Genomic DNA, 19,772 nt, shown 5'->3' on the forward strand with positions numbered 1-19,772 from the left:
AAACCACAGGATGGTAACTGGAGTTTTGACCTACAAGGATTTGGGACAAGTTAATGGACCATTAGGGTCTTTAGAAATGATATAGATGCTGGGCAGCCTACTAAGGTTCTGCTTAATGTGCATGGGAGGACAAATTCGAGGAGCACTGAGAAAACTGAGTCACAGTGATGGGGATTCACAGCTTCTCACCCAGTTCCCAGACCTAATTCAGGTCACACATGGAACCTCTTTTTCAAGGGGATCCCAGGGTCCTTTGAGGAGTGACTGACATAGCTCAGGTGTGTAGAATAAATCTTTCCCAAGCCTTTCCAGAGGGACCCATTTTCCGAGTGACAGCGCACTAGGGAAAGGGAAATACCCAGAGCTTCGGGAGTTATCCGATACTAAGCTCTGACATCTGAATACCAAAGTTGTCCACCAATTAGAGGCTTATTATGGCAAATGACAGATGGGGCTCTGATCCAAGTCCATTTAATGGTGGATTCAAGGAGATCACAGACCCATTTTAGGTACAAGCATACTTAGGGTGCCTGGGTGGCTCAGTAGGTTAAGCATCTGACCCTTGATCTCAGCTCAGATCTCGATCTCCTGGTCATGAGTTCAAGCCCCACACTGGGCTCCATGCCGGGTGTGGAGCTACCTTAAAAAAAAAAATGGGCACAGACATACTTCTGAAATATTGCAGGTTGGGTTCCAGACCACAGCAATAAAGTGAGTAGCACAATAAAGCAAGCCTGAAGAATTTTTTGGTTTCTTAGTGAATATGTTATGCTTACACTATACTATAGTTGATTAAGTGTGCAATAGTATTATGTATAAAAATGTTATATACCTTAACTACAAATACTTTATTGCTAAAAAATGCTAACCATCTTCCCAGGTTTCAGCAATCTATAATAATTGATCACTGATTACTATACCAAATAAATGAAAAAGTTTGAAATACCGTGAGAATTGCCAAAATGTGACACAGAGACACAAAGTGAGCAAACACTGTTGGAAAAATGGCATGGACAGACTTGCTTGCCACAGGGTTGCCACAAATCTTCAATTTGTAAAAAACACCACCACCAAAAAACCCCTATCTGCAAAGTGCAAAAATATTAGTCATGCCTGTAATTTCCTCAGTCCCAAAAGGAAAGAGAGACATTTACTACCAAGCAAAATCCCCAGAGTGGTAACCTAACCCATGGAATGAGGGTGATTATGAAGTATGGGCCAAACAGAAGTCCCTGGAACTACCTCCAAGAGAGTAAGTCGAAAGTCAAACATCAAACAAAAAACCCACACTCTGGCAGGATCTGTAGATTGGTGCTGCCATCAAACTTGAGTTATACGGGGGTGGATGATTTCTTCCTCATCCATTTACTCACCATCTTGAGTCTTAGAAATTGATAGTAGTTTGGGCGCCTGGGTGGCTCAGTTGGTTAAGCGACTGCCTTCGGCTCGGGTCATGATCCCAGAGTCCTGGGATCGAGTCCCACGTCGGGCTCCCTGCTCAACAGGGAGTCTGCTTCTCCCTCTGACCCTACCCCCTCTTGGGCTCTCTCTCTCTCAAATAAATAAAATCTTTAAAAAAAAATAAGAAATTCATAGTAGTTTATTACAAATGCAATCAAATGGTACTGCTAAACTGTGGTTCCAGATGTGGTATCTTTGTGGGATCAAAGCAACACAGTTCTTGGCCAACATGGAAAAAAAAAAAAAAGGATACACCAGTTGGTGGGACTCTTGATTCCGGAGCCAACAGGTACAGTTTTTAGGAGTTCTGCTTCAACCAATTACAGTGACCTGTAAGGCAGCTGAGTGGGATCCAGACAGGAAATGGTTCTCAGCAGCCCAGGCTATGTGCGCACTGTCCTGCCACCAGGCCTTAGGACTCAGCCAACCAAAAGCTATTAGAGCGTCTGTGGTAGGCAAAGATGTATGGAGTCTCTGAAAACTCCAAATAAGAGAATTATAGCCCCAAGTTCTAGGGTTTTAGACCAATACCCACCTCCACCAAAAAGTATTCTCCATCTGAAAAGCAACCCCTGGCTTGCTCTTGGGCATTGGCACAAACTGAATTCCAGGACACCAAGTGACTTTCGACTCTAAGCTATCCGTTGTGAGATCTGTATTATTTGATCCACTGAATTGAACTATAAAACTGGATGTTCAGTGGCATTACCTAGCATGATGGAAGTAGGCTGAAGGGGTCCAGATGGTCCAAGGAAAGGGTATGAGGAGGTGCCTCAGATGCCTGTGGCACTGGCTCCTACCATTCTGTCGATTTCCTGCCAACCCACACCTACAGCATCCGCAGAACCTGGAAATGTAGAGGAAAAGCCCCATCCTGGTGCCTGCTGGGTGTACATGCTATGGGGCCCCTGCCCTGCTGATCCACTCAGATGCCCCAAAAGACAGCGGTGAATAACCACCATTTCAGAGGGCACCTCTGGTAGTTCTGGGTTGGGAGGCCTCATGTAGAAGGGGTGGGTGTCTGGGAGTCATTCTCTTCCTCCTTCATACATTCCACCTGATGTTCTTAGTCATTACTCAGTGACAGCCCCCCAGTGACAGATATGCCTTCTTTCCACGATCAGACCCATTTCAGAATAGACAAGTGACTGTATAGTTTTTTTGTTCTTTTTAATTCAGAAAGAGAGAGAAAGGGAAGAAAATAAAAAACATTTGTTTAAATAACTATTGCAGAAAAGGAGATCTGGGCTGGATGCTGGGACCTACCTCTTCCAGAAAGGGGATTTATTAATGTTTTAAACAAAACAAAACAAAAAGAAGAAAAAGGAACAAAAGAAAATAAATTATTCTGCTCAATACTGTTTGGCATAATTGCATTGTTTTTTCATCTTCTAAACACTCCGAACAGCCTCTTCAGGAAGCACTGAGATGAGACTGGCAAGAATGGCTGGTGCCTTGACTTTCTAAAATGGTGGGGGAGACCTGAGAGAGGCATTCCACTATATGCCCCCCCAAATCCACCCCCACTCTTTACTCCTACTTTTGGAATTGGGAAGGAACAGACTCAAGCTAAGTTCTCAATATATTAACTTTTGGCGTGCCCATGCCCTGCCCCAATCCTCCTCTAATATACTCCCCTGCGTTACTGTTCCCCCAGCCAGCTGCAGGAACTACACCAATGGCCAGGAGGCTGCTTGGTGGTATCAACTCACTAAGATAAAGGGTGGTATTTGTGTACCTCACTGTTGGGAAGGGGGATCCTATTAGTGGTTTGGAAGCTTCACAGAAGCCCTTCCCCCCCTCCGAAACTTCCTCAACCTCAAAGGGTGAGAATACCATCAGCAGCTTCCTCTAGGGACTTAAGCTGGGTTCAGTCATGCAAGTAACTTCCAGTTGTAACCCCTGTTTGTTAGCATCCCTGCCCTTCTAGAGCTGGAAATGGAAAATGGGTTAGAGCGAGGAGGTAGGAAGTGAGCATGGGGGAGGGGATGCATGGGCAGGAGAGGAGGCATGCAGGTGGGCAAGTCTACTCCTCCCCAGCTAGGATCCCAGCTATTTGCATGGCCAGCTTAGAATTTTAAAAGAATCTTTGTTGGTCAGCCATCCCTGGTAACCTCAAGTTAATTAAATTAGGAGACCAAAGCAAATTTCACCCCCAAGCAAGAGGTTTCCTACTCCTCTTTGGGGTGATGGGTGAAGGAAAAAGGTGCATGCACCAGGCAGCTAGGCTCCCCATCTCCAGGCTTCTTTCCCACGTGTTGCTTTCTCTCCCTAGAGCCGGCCAAAGACGCGTGAGTGGGGGTAGGGGTGGAGAAGCAGCACTGCCCCCCACCCCCCGCCCCATCCCAGGGCAAGTTTTGATTTTTTTTTTTCTCCCAGGACACATAGGCTGGTGAGGAGGCCCAGGGCCAAGGGGGAAACACTAAAAAAAGTTGTGCGTGAACAGTAAGGGGCCGAGAGTACACGAGAGTGAGAAGCACCTTACATCTCAAGTGACGGAGCTTCCTTGTCCCCTGCCTTGTTCCTTACACCTGTTCCAGAGTTAGGCCCCGGGCGAATTCCGCCCCCTAGCAAGGGGCTGGATACAGTTCTAGTTTTCTGGTGAGATGCTCAATGCCCTGGTCAGAAAGGCCATTCCATAGGGTGGCCAAAGGTGGGGATGGGGAGAAGAGAGGATAAGGGGACCCACACGTCACTGCATTTCTTTGGTGGGTTTACACTCACCCATCTGGGCCTGACACGTAAAGGAAATACGGGGTCCAAAATTCTCTTGAGGCCTGAAGAGGTTTGAGAGGGCTCTAGCTTTTACCCTGGGATGAAAGCGCGCTCCCTGGAAACCACCTGATCTCCCCTAGACCACCACAAACGAAGGCCAACGCCCCTCCGCCCACCCCGAGGTCACGAGGGACCCCCCCCCCCCGCCCCGGCAAAGGAAAGCCCAGCCGCGCTGCCCCGCACCTTCCCCACCGTTTCCTCCTCGGTGCCCCCGGCCGAGTAAGGCCGACAGGCGACTGACACTCCTCCTGCAGAGCCTGAGGAAAGTACTTCACTGAGGCCGGAACCAACAACACTACTCCTTAAAAAGCATGAAATAAAATCCTACCCAAAGCAGAGGGGAGTGGGGATTCAGCGGCCGCCGGCCCGCCTCCGAAGGCCATTGATTGGAGGAGACGGGGCCCGGCGCCGGAAGTTCTCCTTGAGTCGCATGATTGGTTGGGAGAAAGAGTCTCCGCTCCGACTGCAGCGCTGATTGGGTACCAGGCCCGGGCCAGCCCCCAGAGTCTCTTGATTGGCGGGGGACAGCCGGCGCTCGCTGGAGTTGCAGCATGATTGGTCCAGACCGCGGCCTGGCGTCGCTCCCAAGGCCTGGAGACGCCCAACGGGGCGCCGCGCCCTCGCCGAGGCCGCCGCCCTCGGGCTGGCCCGGAGTCCCGGCTGGGAGCGCGCGCCGCCGCCTCGCGGCTGGGCCGGAAGGGTCGCGGCGAGGCTGGGCTCAGTTGCCTCGGTAGACCTCGATCTTGCTGGCCTTGGCCAGCATGTCGATGATGTGGGCCTCGAAGTCGGCGTCGTGCACTCCCGTCTTCCGGAACTCGCCCGCGTACCGGTTATTCTCCCAGTAGTGGTGCCAGTTGCCCCGGCTGTCGGCCCCGAACCCGTACACGTTCACCTGCAGGGGAGGGCGGCGCACGTCACCCCGCGTCGGGGACCGGGAGAGCCTCGGGTGGGCGGTGGGCTAGGACAACGGGGCCGCGGCGACCCGACGGCAGCCGGATCGCAGAGCTCGGGAGGCACCGGGAAGACGGGACACCCAGGCCCGGAGCTGAGGACACTCCCCGGGGAAGACCGCCACTCCCGGTTCTTCCGCCCGTCTCCCCTGCAGCAGGACGCCTCAGTCTAGGGCCAGGACAGCTCTCCACCCTTGCTAACGTCCCTTTTGGTTTTGGCTTTGTGGCTGCTGTTGTCGTTTTGTAATGGAATACTTGCAGTATTCCAGGTCCACACACTGAACTTACTGGCAGAAGGAGGTGTGCTGGGCGTGAGCCCTGCCCCGCACACACACACACACACACACACACACACACACACGGCAGGCTTAGCGCCGCCCACCGCTGTGGGAGAAGACCATCCGCTGGAACTTAACTACATTGTTTCCTTTCTGTTTATATTTTTGATTACTTTTTTTTCCCTTTATGGCGAGTAATAACCAACTATGGTGTTAGGAGTCTATTTCCTTTTTAAATAAATTTAACTTTTCACTGAAGTGATTTCAGATTTGGTAAAATCATGAACGTTAAGTGACTTTGGGAAATGAAGATGTATACTTTACAGCCTAGAAATGGGGGAAATCAGAGCCACTTGGCTTCTGCCTACAAAAACGCATTCCTCTTGCTCTGCTAAGCCCTAAGAAGGGCTGACTCCCTCTGCTCCATGGGTATCCCTATTTTACCCCTAACACTGGGCTACCCACCTCATCACACACATGCAGGGCAAAGAAGAGCACCAACATCCCTGTGGAAGGGTACCTCCCGTGATGCTCTGTCCACCGGTCGTGGATGTACTTGAAGAAGGCTGGGTTATAGATCTGAACCTGGGAGGAGAAAAGGGAACAGACACATGAGGGGCTTTGGGGGCCTGGAGACTCAGGTCAGTCTCTGAGAAGCTTCTGCCAGTTCCTCCATGCTTGCCAGCAGACCTGTTCATCCATGTTCCCTGGTTCGTATGACCTCTGAGGGGATCAGGCATACCAGCAGATGGGGGAGGGGATACTCTGAAGGTTCTGGAAGGTCACTGGGGGACACCTGAGCCACTGGACGGGGGACACCTGATCCACTGGACCAGGCACACCATGAGTCAAGTCTGCACTGTTTCCAATGACATGGGGATGAAGAAGGGGGAGGAGGAGGGAGCTTACCTTTTCTTTGTCCACTCGAAGGAAGGACTTCACTGGCGCATAGGTGCTTCAAGTAGAAGGAAAAAAAAACAAACATTTAGATGGCCCCTGGGATCTAGAAAGGCCCAGAGATGCCTTTCTTCCCTCACAGGCCTAAGTGATGACAACCTTACAACAGATCCCCTGCCTCCGAACTGCTTCCGTAGCACATCACTGCAGTACCTTGCTCAGAAACCTTCAGAGGCTACCTATGTCCTTCAGGAGAAAATGAGGATGTGTTTTAGACAAACACTGGGGCCTTCCATTATCTAACCCCAACTTTTCTTTCCACAACACTCAGCTGTGAACTCCCCACTTGATTTAGCCAATCATTTCACACCCACTATGTCTGTGTCTTCTGCCCACGATGACCCTCTCGATACTATCCTCACATTTGGCACAAATCCCTCCTTCCCTATTAGCCAGCCATGGCACCTATAATCTACACTCTTTTTCTAAGTATTATGGGACTTAAATTCAACAGCACTTATTTTAGCCCTTATGGCTCCCAAACATAAGATAATGCCTTAAGAAACTGTAACCTATATTTCTGTGTTTAAAAAAAGATGTGGTGGGGCGCCTGGGTGGCTCAGTCGGTTAAGCGGCTGCCTTCGGCTCAGGTCATGATCCCAGGGTCCTGGGATCGAGCCCCACGTCCGGTTCCCTGCTCAGTGGAGAGCCTGCTTCTCCCTCTCTCTCTGCCTGCCTCTCTGCTTACTTGTGCTTTCTCTCTCTGTGTCAAATAAGTAAATAAAATCTTTAAAAATAAATAAATAAATAAATAAAAAGATGTGGTGTGGCACCTGGGTGGCTCAGTTGGTTGAGCGTCTGACCCTGACTCCGGTCATGATCTCAGAGTCCTGGGATCCAGCCCCATATCAGGCTCTGTGTTCAGCAGGGAGTCTGCTTGTGCCCACCCCTCCCCCCCCATTCCGCCACTGCTCATGCTCTGTCTCTCTCAAACAAATCTTTTTTTTTTTAAGATTTTATTTATTTTTTAACAGCGAGAGAGACAGAGAGAGAGGGAACACAAGCAGGGAGAGTGGGAGAGGGAGAAGCAGGCTTCCCACCGAGCAGGGAGCCTGATGCGGGACTTGATCCCAGGACCCTGGGATCACGACCCAAGCTGAAGGCACACACACAACGACTGAGCCACCCAGGTGCCCCACAAATAAAATCTTTAAAAAAAAATGTGAAAAAAAATGTGATGGTGGGGGCGTCTGGGTGGTGCAGTTGGTTAAGTGTCTGACTCTCAGTTTCAGCTCAGGTTGTGATCTCAGGATCGTGAGACTGAGCCCTGTGTCAGGTTCTCATTCAGCTCAGAGTCTGCTTGAGTTTCTCTCTTCCTCTCCCTCTGCCCCTCCCACTTGTGCTCTCTCTTGCTAATAAATAAATCTTTCTTAAAAAGATTAAAAAAATGTGGTGACAGCAGGCAAAAGGTGAAACAGCCTAACTGTCCACTGATGGGTGAATGGATAAATAAAATATGATATATCCATATAATGGAATATTATCCAGCTTTTAAAAGGAATGAAATCCTGTACATGCTACAACATGGATAAACCCTGAAAACATTATGCTAAGTGAAATAAGCCAGACACAAAAGGACAAACACTATGATTCCACTTACATGAAGTACTTACAACAGTCAGACCATAGAGACAGAAAGACTAGTGGTTATCAGCGGCCTAGGGAGTGGGGGAGATAGGGAATTATTATTTAATGGGTACAATTTCCATCTGAAATTGTGAAGAAGTTCTGAAGATGGATAGGGTGATGTTTGCACAACAAAGTAAATGTACTTAATGCTACAAAACTGTGTGGTTAAATACATTTTATGTTATATACAGTTTTTTGGCTTATTTATATTTTGGTGGAGGATGTGGGCAGTGGCCTGAGAAAGTTAATTTTTACTTATTTTTGCTTTTTTAAGTAACCTCTACATCCAACATGGAGCTTGAACTCATGACCCCGAGATCAAGAGTCACATGCTCCACTGACTGAGCCAGCCAAGTGCCCCATATGTTATATACATTTTCACACACACACACACACACACACACACACAGTGAGACAGTGGGCTAGTGGTTGTTGCCTAGGGCTGGAGGGTGGGGATGGAGGGAGTGAGGCTGATGGCTAAGGGATACAGAGGTATCTTTTTTTTTTTATTCATTTGAGACACAGAGATAGAGAGAGCATGAGCAGGGGGAGAGGAAGGGGGAGAGGAAGAGGGAGAAGGAGAAGCAGGCTCCCTGCTGAGCCAGGAGCCCGATGCAGGGCTCAATCCCAGGACCCTGGGATCATGATTTGAGCCGAAGCAGATGCTTAACCATCTGAGCCACCCAGGCGCCCCCAGAGGTATCTTTAGATCTTTAATCTTCATCTTTAAGAAGATGAAAGAGTTCTAAAATAAATTCTGATGGTGACACAGCACTGTATTCAATAAAAGCCACTGCCTTGTATACTTCATTTATTTATTTTTTTTAAAGATTTTATTTATTTATTTGACAGAGACAGAGATAGCAAGAGCAGGAACACAAGCAGGGGGAGTGGAAGAGGGAGAAACAGGCTTCCTGCCAGGCAGGGAGCCCGATGTGGGACTCGATCCCAGGACCCCGGGACCATGACCCGAGCCGAAGAGAGACGCTTAACGACTGAGCCACCCAGGCACCCTGACTTGTATACTTTAAATGTGTGAATTGTATAGCATGTGAATTATATCTCAATAAAGCTGTTAAAAAAAATACTTGGTGATGAGGGGTACCTGGGTGGCTCAGATGGTTAAGCGTCTGCCTTCGGCTCAGGTCATGATCCCAGAGTCCTGGGATCGAGGTCCGCATCGGGCTCCCTGCTAGGCAGGGAGCCTGCTTCTCTCTCTGCCTCTGCCTCTCTCTCTCTCTGACTCTCATGAATAAATAAATAAAACATTTAAAAAAAAAACACTTGGTGATGAAACTAATATGTGAGCCAACTATACTTCAATTAAAAAAGAAAGAAAGAAAGAAAAATACTTGGCAATTGAATTTCCCGAGGTTCCTAGCAACTGCCTCTAAAGAAAACTCTCAGAAGGCAGAGGTCCCACAGTCAGGAGCCACCTCCTGGAAAGGAGACCAAAACCTTTCCTCCCCTCTCTACCACCAGTATGCTGGCTGTCACGATGCAGGAAGTGACACTGAACAGGCTGTGGCCTTAGCTAATCCACCATTTTGGGCCCTCCCTACGATGGCCTCCCTCTTCAGCAGCCCCTCTTAGTCAAAATATTCAGTTAAAAGAATTCTAAGAGCCAATCCCTGCGAAGAGTCCTCTCGAAATGCTCCTGTCGCCCATATTCCCCTCGCAGTCAGCAGAGTGACTTACAATCGGATCTGCCCTGTGGACAAAGCGCTGGCAATCCATAGTAGGTCCAGGGCTTTGAAGGGCACCAACACGAAGCTGACGTTGGCGGGCAGGTTCTTGGCACTCTCTGGGTACATGAAATGGTGGGTGGTTCGGCTGCCAACATCCTGCTCAAAGCCCACGGTTGGCGCCTGATTCATCCTGCAGGGACAAGAGGGGGACATGAGAAGAAGCCACCATGGAAACCGGTGCAAGATTTTTAGAGGACAGTTTGGTCCCAGCCATCAAAAATGTAAACGGGCATACACTTTGACCTAGCAATCCCATTTCTAGATATCCTACAGAAATGGTTGCCTGAGTCTGCAAAGACGTGTCTACAAAGATATTCACTGCATTGTTTTTTTACGGTCGTGAAAAGGAGAATCAATTTAACAACAAAGAAGTGGTCAGTACATTTTGGCACACTCACATATGGAATACCACAGAGCCACGAGAATGAAGGAAGCAGATTTACATGGGCCGGTAAGAAATAAGCCCAGGGAAAAAATCCAGGTGGTGTGAGGTATCTGTCCCACTGCTTTCCTTTTAATGTACATCTTTTGAATACTGCTATGTGCTGCAGGAGGGAATTAACAAGACCCAAAAGGAAAACTTAAAACTAGATAGCGTGAATCCATTTTTTGTAAAAACAGACAGAAAAAGGAGGCAGAGAGAGAAAGGAAGAAGGAAGAAAGGAAAACATACTTTTGTATATAGTATTAAAATTGGTAACAAAGTTTACTCTTGGGAAATGAGATGGGGAAGGACACTTCATCTTTCAGTGTATACATTTCTGGGGTTTTTCCCCCCCAATAACCAGCACATATTACTCCTAGGCTTTTTTTTTTTTTTTAAAGAAAAGAACAGACTTCTACAGCTATCAACCTTACCTGGCTGTTCTGTCCTCTTTCCTAAAAGACACTGGAAGCATGGTAAAAAGCTGAAGCATTCCCTAAGCTCCTGGGCCAGACGGCAGCCTCTACGCCACCAGCCCCAGCCCCTCTGTCCCTGTACTTCAGCTTCTTATCTACCTTTCCATTCCAAGGCCAAGAGGGATGCTCCAAGTTCTGACAGCACCCACCTCGGCTGTCCCCTGGTGATGTGCAGTGTGGCTCTGTTTCTCCCGTGCTGCCATGGAAGAACTCAGAAACCCAGAGCGGGCTTGCTACCCTCCTGGGCATAACAAGCCGAGAAGGCTTCTACTTCCTTTCAACCGGTGCAAAACGTAGGATCAATAAAATCAAGGCTCCCTCTTTTGGTGAACATCTTCAAAGCAGGTGATCCAGCTTTGAACACAAACGTGTCGGTCTCTTCTGCTGTGACTGTTTATGAGAACATTCTTGTCTTGCGTGGACCACCTTGCAGAATCATGACTACCCAGGGAGGTGACCATAACCTTGCCTTCCAATGGGGACAAAGGGACCTGGGAGAGAGGGAGCAAAGTCTCCATGTGTTTTCTCTGCTTTTTATGCCTATTCTGTGAAACCAGTATGAACATTACGTGTCCTTACAGTGGCTGGCACCACTAGCTGGGCTTGGTGAAGACCTCCTGGGGCTCCCATTGATGGCACGACACAGTGAGAGCATGTCCAGGATGCCCCATCACTGCTGGTCATATTGCTGACCTCCTATCTCTCTGCTTCCCTTCCCTTCAGGGACTGGAGGCTGTTTGGGGCTGGGAAGCCATAAAGCCTGAAAGTGGCCTGAATTGAACTAGAGGGTGAATCTTTGTTCTTGGCCACTTCCGTTCTAGTCTGGTTCAAGCAGAAGCCTAGAATCTTCCCTATAGGACCAACTGTCCTCTGGCCTCCATTTCTTTAGGTTACCTGCCCCTTTACCTCCTGTCTGGGTGCCCCTCTGTTCTCCTGGTCTTTAGAGTTCAGAGATATTGTCTCTTAGAAGAGCCTAGAAGTATCTTTTCCCATGTATTAATAACCGTTGGCTGGGGCTCTTATAGCTGTGCACACAGCACTAGTGTGTCCTGAGGTCACCATAGCTTCAGTCTGGATCTGTCTTCTGCCACATCAGCCCTGGGGTGTTTGAGGAACAGAGCAGTTTGGAGAGAAAGCCTTAACAGGGACAGTGTTTCTCAGCTGCCTGGGGTACGTAAGGGGCTAGCAGGAGGCGGAAGACTTGGGTGGGTGACACTCAAGTTGGCTGGGGCCTGGACTGGGCAGGACTTGGGGTCAAGGTTCACTTTGGTGAGTACCTAAGAAACAAACCTCATGTCACCTGACATGGAGAGGCCAAACTGGTCCCACAGATCAAAGGGCTGCAAGTGCCCCAGGTTGGCCTCTGAAGACACCCACCTGTCCCCATCTGCCTTTTCCCCTGCATCTGCAGCCACAGTTCTGACCCAGTCCCTTCTTAAACCTGTCAGGCACTGTCGCTGCCTCCACCTCCCTCAGGTCCCTACCCCTTGCTGGGCAGGCACCAGCTTTCAAAAGTCTGGGAATGAATGGAGAAAGAGGTTCAAAAAGATGTTTCAGAACCTCCAAGGTAGAGGGTAGGCACAGGGCATGCTTTTGAGGACAGGACTTTGTGTTGAGGCTCTGATTCATTTTGGAGAAGCCAAGCCCTGGAAGGAGGCCAGAGCAGGATGGAGGATGAACTACATCTCCATGACTCAGGGGAAAAGCATTCTAGGATTCTATGTGTTCCTGGTTGCCTCCACCCGCCAAAGAAGCACCTGAGGGCAAGAGGCATGGGATGGGTGGATGTGGATGCATGCTTTGGGTTTGGTATCTGGCCACCTAGTCTCTTCCATTCATTCACGTATTTACAGTGAGCCAACAATCTGCCAGGTGCTTGTTTTAGGAGTTGTGGATCTATCTGCTGGCTGGCCGAGGCAGGACCAGCCCAACTCCATTTGGAGTTGCCAGCAGGGCTCAGAAGACACATAGGAGGAGGAGGCAGCTGGGGAGTGGCGTAGGGAAATACGGCTAGAGCCATCATTTCACTATAACCCAGCTTAGGCCTCCCCACTGGTTCCAAAACCAAGACATGCCTATCAGCAAAGAGTCACCTCCACTGCCATCTAGCTCTTTGTACAGATCAGCAAAAAGCCAATTCAATCTGGGTCAGCCCTTCCACAAAGCAATTCTGAGGTCCACTCCAAAACGCACATCTCCGAACCTGGTCCAGGTGAGGGAACCTCTGTAAATTCCTCTCTGCAGCCTGGCCTGACCAGGTACCACCTGGGTGTCATAGGAGCCCAGCCTTTTTGTCTGCTTCCACCCTGGAGCTTCCCAACCAGCACCGACCGACATGCACAATGAAAGCACCCACTTGGTACAGGTGGCAGGGCCGGCAGGAGCTTCAGGCACTCCACAGCATTTCCCTGGGCTTCCCAAGTGTCCCAGGGCTGCACGGAATTGATGGACTTCTCATTCCCCACTCTCAGCCGCTGTGTCTGGGTAGAGAGAGCTCCCTCTCCAGCAACCAGCTTGCCTCCCTTACATTTGGAGTGCCAGCAATGGGAGGATGGGAAGAAACTCAGGTGGCTCTGGGTTCCTGGATGAGGCCTAGCCTCCCTCCTCTCTCCCTACCCCCCACCATTCTCAACATGAGAAAGGTTTTGCAAGGAATAGTGAAAGCCTCAGAGACATACTGCTGCCTTGGTGTTGCCATGGAAACAGCAACAGTTTCTAAGACAAAGCCCTTCCTTCTGCCTCCTGGGGAACCTGGTCTTTCTGCAATGCTGATCCTAAGAGATGCTTAGTGAAAACTGGGCGTTTTCAGCATCTTCACTCTTAAGGCCCTTCTACCACCAAGGAGTGGGATGGAAGGATCCTCACTATGGCATTTCCTGTCCCAAGTCAGGGAGGAGGTCAGAAAACACTGGTTCAGGAGCAGAATGAGCAGCCCATGTTCAAGTTACAAGTCTACCATCTAGGGGCACCTGGATGGTTCAGTCAGTTAAGTGTCCGACTCTTGATCTCAGCTCAGGTCTTGATCTCAGGGTCATGAGTTCAAGCCCTGTGTTGGGCTCCATGCTAGCCATGGAACCTACTTAAAAAAACAAAACAAAAAACAAGTCTACCATCTAGTCCCTGTTCACCTCCAGGCTCATAGTTCTGTGTCTTTGAAATGAATGCCCCCCTAACCCCTCTCCTTTCCTCAAGGCTGTACTCAGATGTCTGTTAAATGAATTTGTCCCCACATAATCTAAACCTTATGAAATAAAGGTAAGGGACAGCAGCCCAGAGCAAGCACTGAGCAATTCCTTTTCCTGCCCAGGACCTCTGTCTTCTGTGAGTCTGCCAGAAGGAATCATCTGTGGCTATTTATCAAGACACTAGTGTAGGGCCCTCACTCTTGGCCCAGCACTGAGGGGATCAGGCAGGTGGAAGGACCTCTGGGGGGAGTTTTCACCAGAAAAGAGCCAGGACTCTACTCTCAGCTCTTTTAGGAGGAGTTCAGAGCTAGAAACTGAGTGCTGGTCTCAAGCAGGGCATAGAATGGGAATTCTGCCTCCCCATCTACCCAACAAACAAGAGAGAGACCTGAGCCTTTACAGAAGGTTCTGGCATCAGAGACTCACAGCAGCGGACAACTCCTCCACTGGCCGACAAGGCTAAGGAGGCCAGTCCTTCCTTCTGGAGGCCTGTGCTGGGCCCATCCTTGGGCTCCCCGGGGCTCACCTCATGATGAAGTTGTGCCCATCCACATCTGGACCGTAGCCAGAGCCCCGCAGGTTGCCTGAGTTCCCCACCACTGCACAGCGCCGGCACTGGTGGGGGTCCCGGAAACGGTATGGGTTCTCGCCTGGTACTATCTGGAACAGCTTCTCCAGCACCTCGTTGGTGTTGTGTGACTTGAACTGGGGCTGCAGCATCTGTGGAAACGAGGGGAGAAGGAAGGAGCGGGGATTATGCGAGCCAGGAGGGATTCTGGCCTGCCTGCCTGCCCTCACCCTCCAGTCTCAGTCAGGGAGAGAAATTCTCTCTCAGCAGCAAGGATGTTCCCCTTCTCCAGCAACAGCAGTATCGCTTTCTGAGACTGGTGCCCTGCTCATCAGGGGCGCTCTAATGCACTGGAGGGGGCTCCGGGGCCAAGGGGTACTGCAAAGCAGAGAAAATTCTTGGGCTTGTCATGCCCCCCTGCTTTTCAGTCCTCTCAGCGAAGCTATGAGTCCCATGAAGAGTCATTCTGAGGTGCGGTTAATGTGGAAAACCCTGAGAAGTTCAGGGGCTCATTCCTAACCAGCCTACAGAGGGCGCCCCTGGGACTTAGCCGGAGGCCTCAGGGTTTCAAAAGGGGCAGCTGAGGCAATATCCACAGGATAACCGGAGCCACCCCCTGAGCCCTGGGGAGAAGGAGGGAAGGCAGCAACGATGTATAGGAATTCTTTCAAAGTCAGAATGGCTGGAATGAAACTCGTTCCCTGTGCTTCCCACCACCAGTGACCTCGAAAGACTATGACATGAGGCTGGGGCAGCCTACGCATGAGGCAAGCAAAGATCAGAGTGAGGCGGCAGATGGGGCCCATGGTAAACAGGAGGTCCCAGCAAAAATGAGAGCCATCAGCCAACTGTTGCCACGTGGTATTGTGAGCCCAAAAGGACCAAATTTTCCAGGTTTTTTTGAGAAGCTGAAAATATAGATTTCACGTGAAATATCCCGATTCTTAAATGTTGGTAATGAATGCAAGTATTTTAAAGATTTTATTTATTTATTTGAGAGAGAGAGAATGAGAGAGAGCACATGAGAGGGGGGAGGGTCAGAGGGAGAAGCAGACTCCCTGCCGAGCAGGGAGCCCCATGCGGGACTCGATCCAGGGACTCTAGGATCATGACCTGAGCCGAAGGCAGTCGCTTAACCAACTGAGCCACCCAGGCGCCCGAATGCAAATATTTTAAAAATATTGAGCAGAACAGGGGTGCCTGGGTGGCTGAGTAGGTTGAACGGCCGACCTGATTTCAGCTCAGGTCATGATTTCAGGGCCCTGGGATCGAGCCCCATGTTGGGTTCTGTGCTAGACTTAGAGTCTACCCCAGATTCTCTCTCTTCTTCTCCCTCTTCCCTTCCCCCTGCTCATGCGCACTCTCTCTCTAAATAAATGGAATCTTTTTAAAAAAATTTTTAAAGGGCGCCTGGGTGGCTCAGTTGGTTAAGCGACTGCCTTCAGCTCAGGTCATGATCCTGGAGTCCCGGGATCGAGTCTCACATCAGGCTCCCTGCTCAGCAGGGAGTCTGCTTCTCCCTCTGACCCTCCTCCCTCTCATGCTCTCTGTCTCTCATTGTCTCTCTCGCAAATAAATAAAATCTTAAAAAAAAAAAAAAATTTTTAAATTGAACAGACTGGACTTGGCCCAGAGGCCACAAATCAGTAAGGTAGAAACTAGGGCTTTAATATGCTCTGTGGGGGGTGCCTGAGTGGCTCAGTTAAGAATCTGGCTCTTGGTTTCCACTCAGGTCATGATCTCAGGGTTGTGAGATTGAGCCCCACTGGGGCTCTGCGCTGGGCGTGGAGCCTGCTTAAGATTCAGTCTCCCTCTGCCCCTCCCCCACACTCTCTTAAAAGAAAATGTTCTGTGGTCTGAGCCCTAACATGGGGGTTATGACTGAGCAGCAGCGGCTCAGGGGACAGAATAAATGAAAGAGACGGGGTAGGCATGCTTCTCTGCCTCTTCTCTGAGCAAAGGAAAAGCTCCTAAGAACAGGAACACAAACTGAGTGTGGAAGGAAAGCTTGGCTCTGAGACAAGAATTTCTAAGTTCGGGGCGCCTGGGTGGCTCAGTCAGTTAAGTGTCTGCTTTCGGCTCAGGTCATGATCCCAGGGTCCTGGGATCGAGCCCCGCATGGGGCTCCCTGCTCAGTGGAGAGCCTGCTTCTCCCTCTCCCTCTGCCTGCCCCTCTGCCTACTTGTGCTCTCTATCTCTCTGTCAAATAAATAAATAAAATCTTTAAAAAAAAAAAAGAATTTCTAAGTTCATGGCAAAAGGGGGTGACTGTGGGGAGCAGGAGAGAAGTGGCTTCTGCTGTGTCTTGGCCAAGGGACATGCTTGGTGCTTAAACTGCCCTGAGTTCTATTCCTAAGGGAAGAAGGAGGCTTGGCCTATCCATGGGTCGGTCTCTGCCTAGAGTCCTGTTCTGGCTCTAGATGGCCACCACAGAGACCTATGACCTTCGGCAAGCCCTGTGCACTATCTGAACCTTGATTTTCCCCACAAAATGAAGGCTGTGACTATGATTAACAGGCAGAACCCTTCAAGGGCTCCAGGCTGTCACAGGATTGGCCTGTGGGGCTCCTGGTGACCCTTGCTCTGTAGACCTCCCCATTCTTAGGGACTAGGACAGTGTGGTTCAGGAAGCGGGATCTCTAAGTTGTCTGGTAAGCCTGATCGCGTGAGCTCATCCTTACTGCTTCCCTGAATGTGAGAAAAAGGGGGACTCGTCATCCTCCCCACTTGCCAGCTGGGGAAACCAGGAGCCATGAGTTGCCTCCCAAGTCCCCCAGTGGGGAATGCAGGCAGCCTATGGGCCCCTGGGCTAAGTACTGACACTGTGTGGCAACCGGATGGCCCTGGTAGAGCTTGGGGAGTGACACTCCAGAGATGACAGGGATGAAAGGGAATTAAAAGCAGCAGAAAGGTGACAGGATCCAGAAGAGGGGGGAGGCTTGGACAAACCTGTCTCGTCATCCCCTCCCCTTCATCTCCCTTATCACCCAGAGGAACTGACCATGTTTTCTTATCTCCAGCCCAGAAGAAAGTCTTTGCCAGCAATTGTAAAAAACCAAGTGAGTGGTCCTCATGGTGTTTAAAATTATTGTGAGCCAACATTTACAAATTAGATTAGCAAAAAAAACCCACAACAACGTAGACTTCCGGGTTCTCTTAAAGGGTCAGAAGATGCAGCAGTGATGGGTCACATCCCTGCAAGGGCAGCAGCTGCCAGAACTAAGAGGGGCTGCCTCCTTTATAAAGGGCAGACCCTCTCCCTGCAACGGTCCTGACCTCTCACCATCTTCCTCCTTGGGGCCTGTTTCTCCTATGTGACCTCCCTGGCCAACTAGGCATTTCTGGCCTCTGCTTGGCCCCTTACAGGCACTAGAAAATAGTTCTCCCTCCTTCCAGGCCAAAGCTTGCTCTGCCTTTCAGAATCTGTGTCCCTAGTAGATGGCTCTGGTCAAATGGACCTAATACTTTGTCAAGGCTCTGGGGGCCTGAAGACAGGCAGTCCAAATCCTGGGGCGGGGTGGGGTGGGGGTGGGGGGCTTGAAGAGTGACTCCCAGACAGGGGGACAGACCCCTGGAGAGGGGGCAGCAAAGGGGAGGCAGGAGGGGCTGGAGCTCTCTCTCACCATCCACCACCTCTGGACATCTGGAGGCAGATCCATGTTCTCTCGGGTCCACACGGGGGAAATGTTGCTGTTGAAGTGGCTATCAAACCAGTCGGAGGCGCCAGCGTCACCCATGCAGCGGCGACAGGCACAGCTCTTGCCGGTGAGCCCCTCCTTGCTGAGGCGCTGCAGGCCAGCATAGCCAGGCACCAGCTTCACCCGGTGGGTCCCGCCCAGGGCCCCGGAGTCCAGGTAGGGCAAGGTGGCCATGCTGTGGTGGGAGTAGGTGAAGAGCAGTGACATGATGAACACCAGCAGGAAGGCCACGGAGAGGAACCACACCCGCAGGGAGCACTTCATGGTTTGGCGCCCCGAGGGGGCTAGACCACCAGCCTGGCGGGCGGGTGGGTGTCACCGTGGCCACTCCTTTCCCAGCCCACGGACGGGCCAGCCACAGCGCAGCCTGCTTCTTCTGGCACCACGTGCAAAGGGCATAGGGACACGTGCTGAGGAGGGGACAGAGGCAGGGGTCCCTTACCACACCCTCCCTCAACGTAAGGAGGAAGCACAGTAGGCTGCAGTGGCTCCCCTGTCCCTGAGCCACTCGGGTGCCGGCTTATGGCTTCATCGGGTCTCTCTGTCACTAGCTGGGCCACAGAGGCTCTGACTCTCCCACTGCCCTGGCGAGGGGGAGGTCAGTCCATCCCAGCCCTCTAGTCCCTTGGGGTTGCTGGCTGCCAGCTCTGGGGGCCCCCCTCTTTGGCGGCTCGAAATGGTCCAGTCTGGAGCATTCGGGGTCCTTGTGGTTCATGAGCAGACACGGAGGCGGCCCCTCGTCCCCTGCAGTGGGGAAGCCCTCGAACCCCAATCACAGCAGAGAGCACATGGGCTTCAAGTGGCCTGGATTCCATCCGAGAGTCGTCCCCACCTCGGTTGGCCCTCCTGGTCCAACCCCTCCACCAGAGGAGGGAACAAGGCCCCAGTCCTGAGAGAAGAGACCCAAGAAGCTCTGTGGGTGTCCGAAAACTCTGCTGCAGAGACCAAGATCCTCCCTGCACTAGGTTCTGCCCTTCCGCTTCCCATTCGAGGTGCTGGTCCCTTCTCCCGATGGTCACAGCCCCAAATGTGGTTGCAGGGGGGTTCGCAGAGCTCTGGCTCCTGCTGTGAGGTCCTCTGGGGCCTGGGCACAGCGGCTGCTCAGCAGGGACCTGCTTCGAATGCCATCTGGGTCAGCTGAGCATGTGCCGAGCTCCCTGTCAGGGCCCAGCCGTCCTTGGTGCCACTGGCCCAGCCTCGCAGGCAGGCTGCTCTGCCCATCCCCACTCCCCTGAGGCCTGCTGTCCTCCTGCTGGTAGCTCGTGCTCGCAGTAATCCCCTGGCAGGTTCCCCCTCACTCGTCAGGCGCCAGGCTGCCACAGCATGACCCTGGAATTGCAGAGAGGAAAAGTAATGTGCAGATAAATTGCACACACACACACACACACATTCTCCCCCCAAGTCCCGCCCCCAAGTCCCAGAGGGGACAAAGCTAGGAGTAGAGGAGACGCCCACTTAACCAAAGGGTGGACGAAAGAAAGGGCTTTCCCCTCTACCCACTCACAGATGGCTCTCAGGGACTGCAGAGGAAGAGATTAGCTCGCTCTCTCACTTATTAGCCAGAAGGTAAACAAGGACATAAAGTGATTTCCCTGGAGTCCATGGCGACTCACTGGAAGAACC

At 51.1% G+C, this 19,772-nt stretch overlaps 1 protein-coding gene across 2 annotated transcripts in view; it reads right to left on the reverse strand.

Moving 5' to 3' along the window:
* Positions 1 to 1,766: 1,766 nt before the first annotated feature.
* The window catches only part of ST3GAL2 (ST3 beta-galactoside alpha-2,3-sialyltransferase 2), a 50,529-nt gene continuing 32,523 nt past the window's right edge, over positions 1,767 to 19,772 (reverse strand). Inside the window, exons 2-8 of one of the 2 annotated variants that reach the window (XR_004682849.1) lie at positions 18,075 to 19,478; positions 14,410 to 14,603; positions 9,749 to 9,928; positions 6,374 to 6,419; positions 5,930 to 6,049; positions 4,420 to 5,128; positions 1,767 to 2,308 (exon numbers count right to left, since the gene is read on the reverse strand). Coding sequence is in view for 1 of the 2 variants with exons in the window: in XM_035024801.1 (XP_034880692.1) it covers positions 4,955 to 5,128; positions 5,930 to 6,049; positions 6,374 to 6,419; positions 9,749 to 9,928; positions 14,410 to 14,603; positions 18,075 to 18,413 (1,053 nt within the window). In the remaining variant the exon portion in view is untranslated. Of the gene's footprint in view, positions 5,129 to 5,929; positions 6,050 to 6,373; positions 6,420 to 9,748; positions 9,929 to 14,409; positions 14,604 to 18,074; positions 19,479 to 19,772 lie in introns of both variants that reach the window. The other variant, XM_035024801.1, reaches the window with a different exon arrangement.

This window comes from Mirounga leonina, unplaced genomic scaffold, assembly GCF_011800145.1.
Source record: "Mirounga leonina isolate KUSES-001 unplaced genomic scaffold, KU_Mleo_1.0 Mir_180, whole genome shotgun sequence".
Classification (NCBI taxonomy): Eukaryota; Metazoa; Chordata; class Mammalia; order Carnivora; family Phocidae; genus Mirounga; species Mirounga leonina.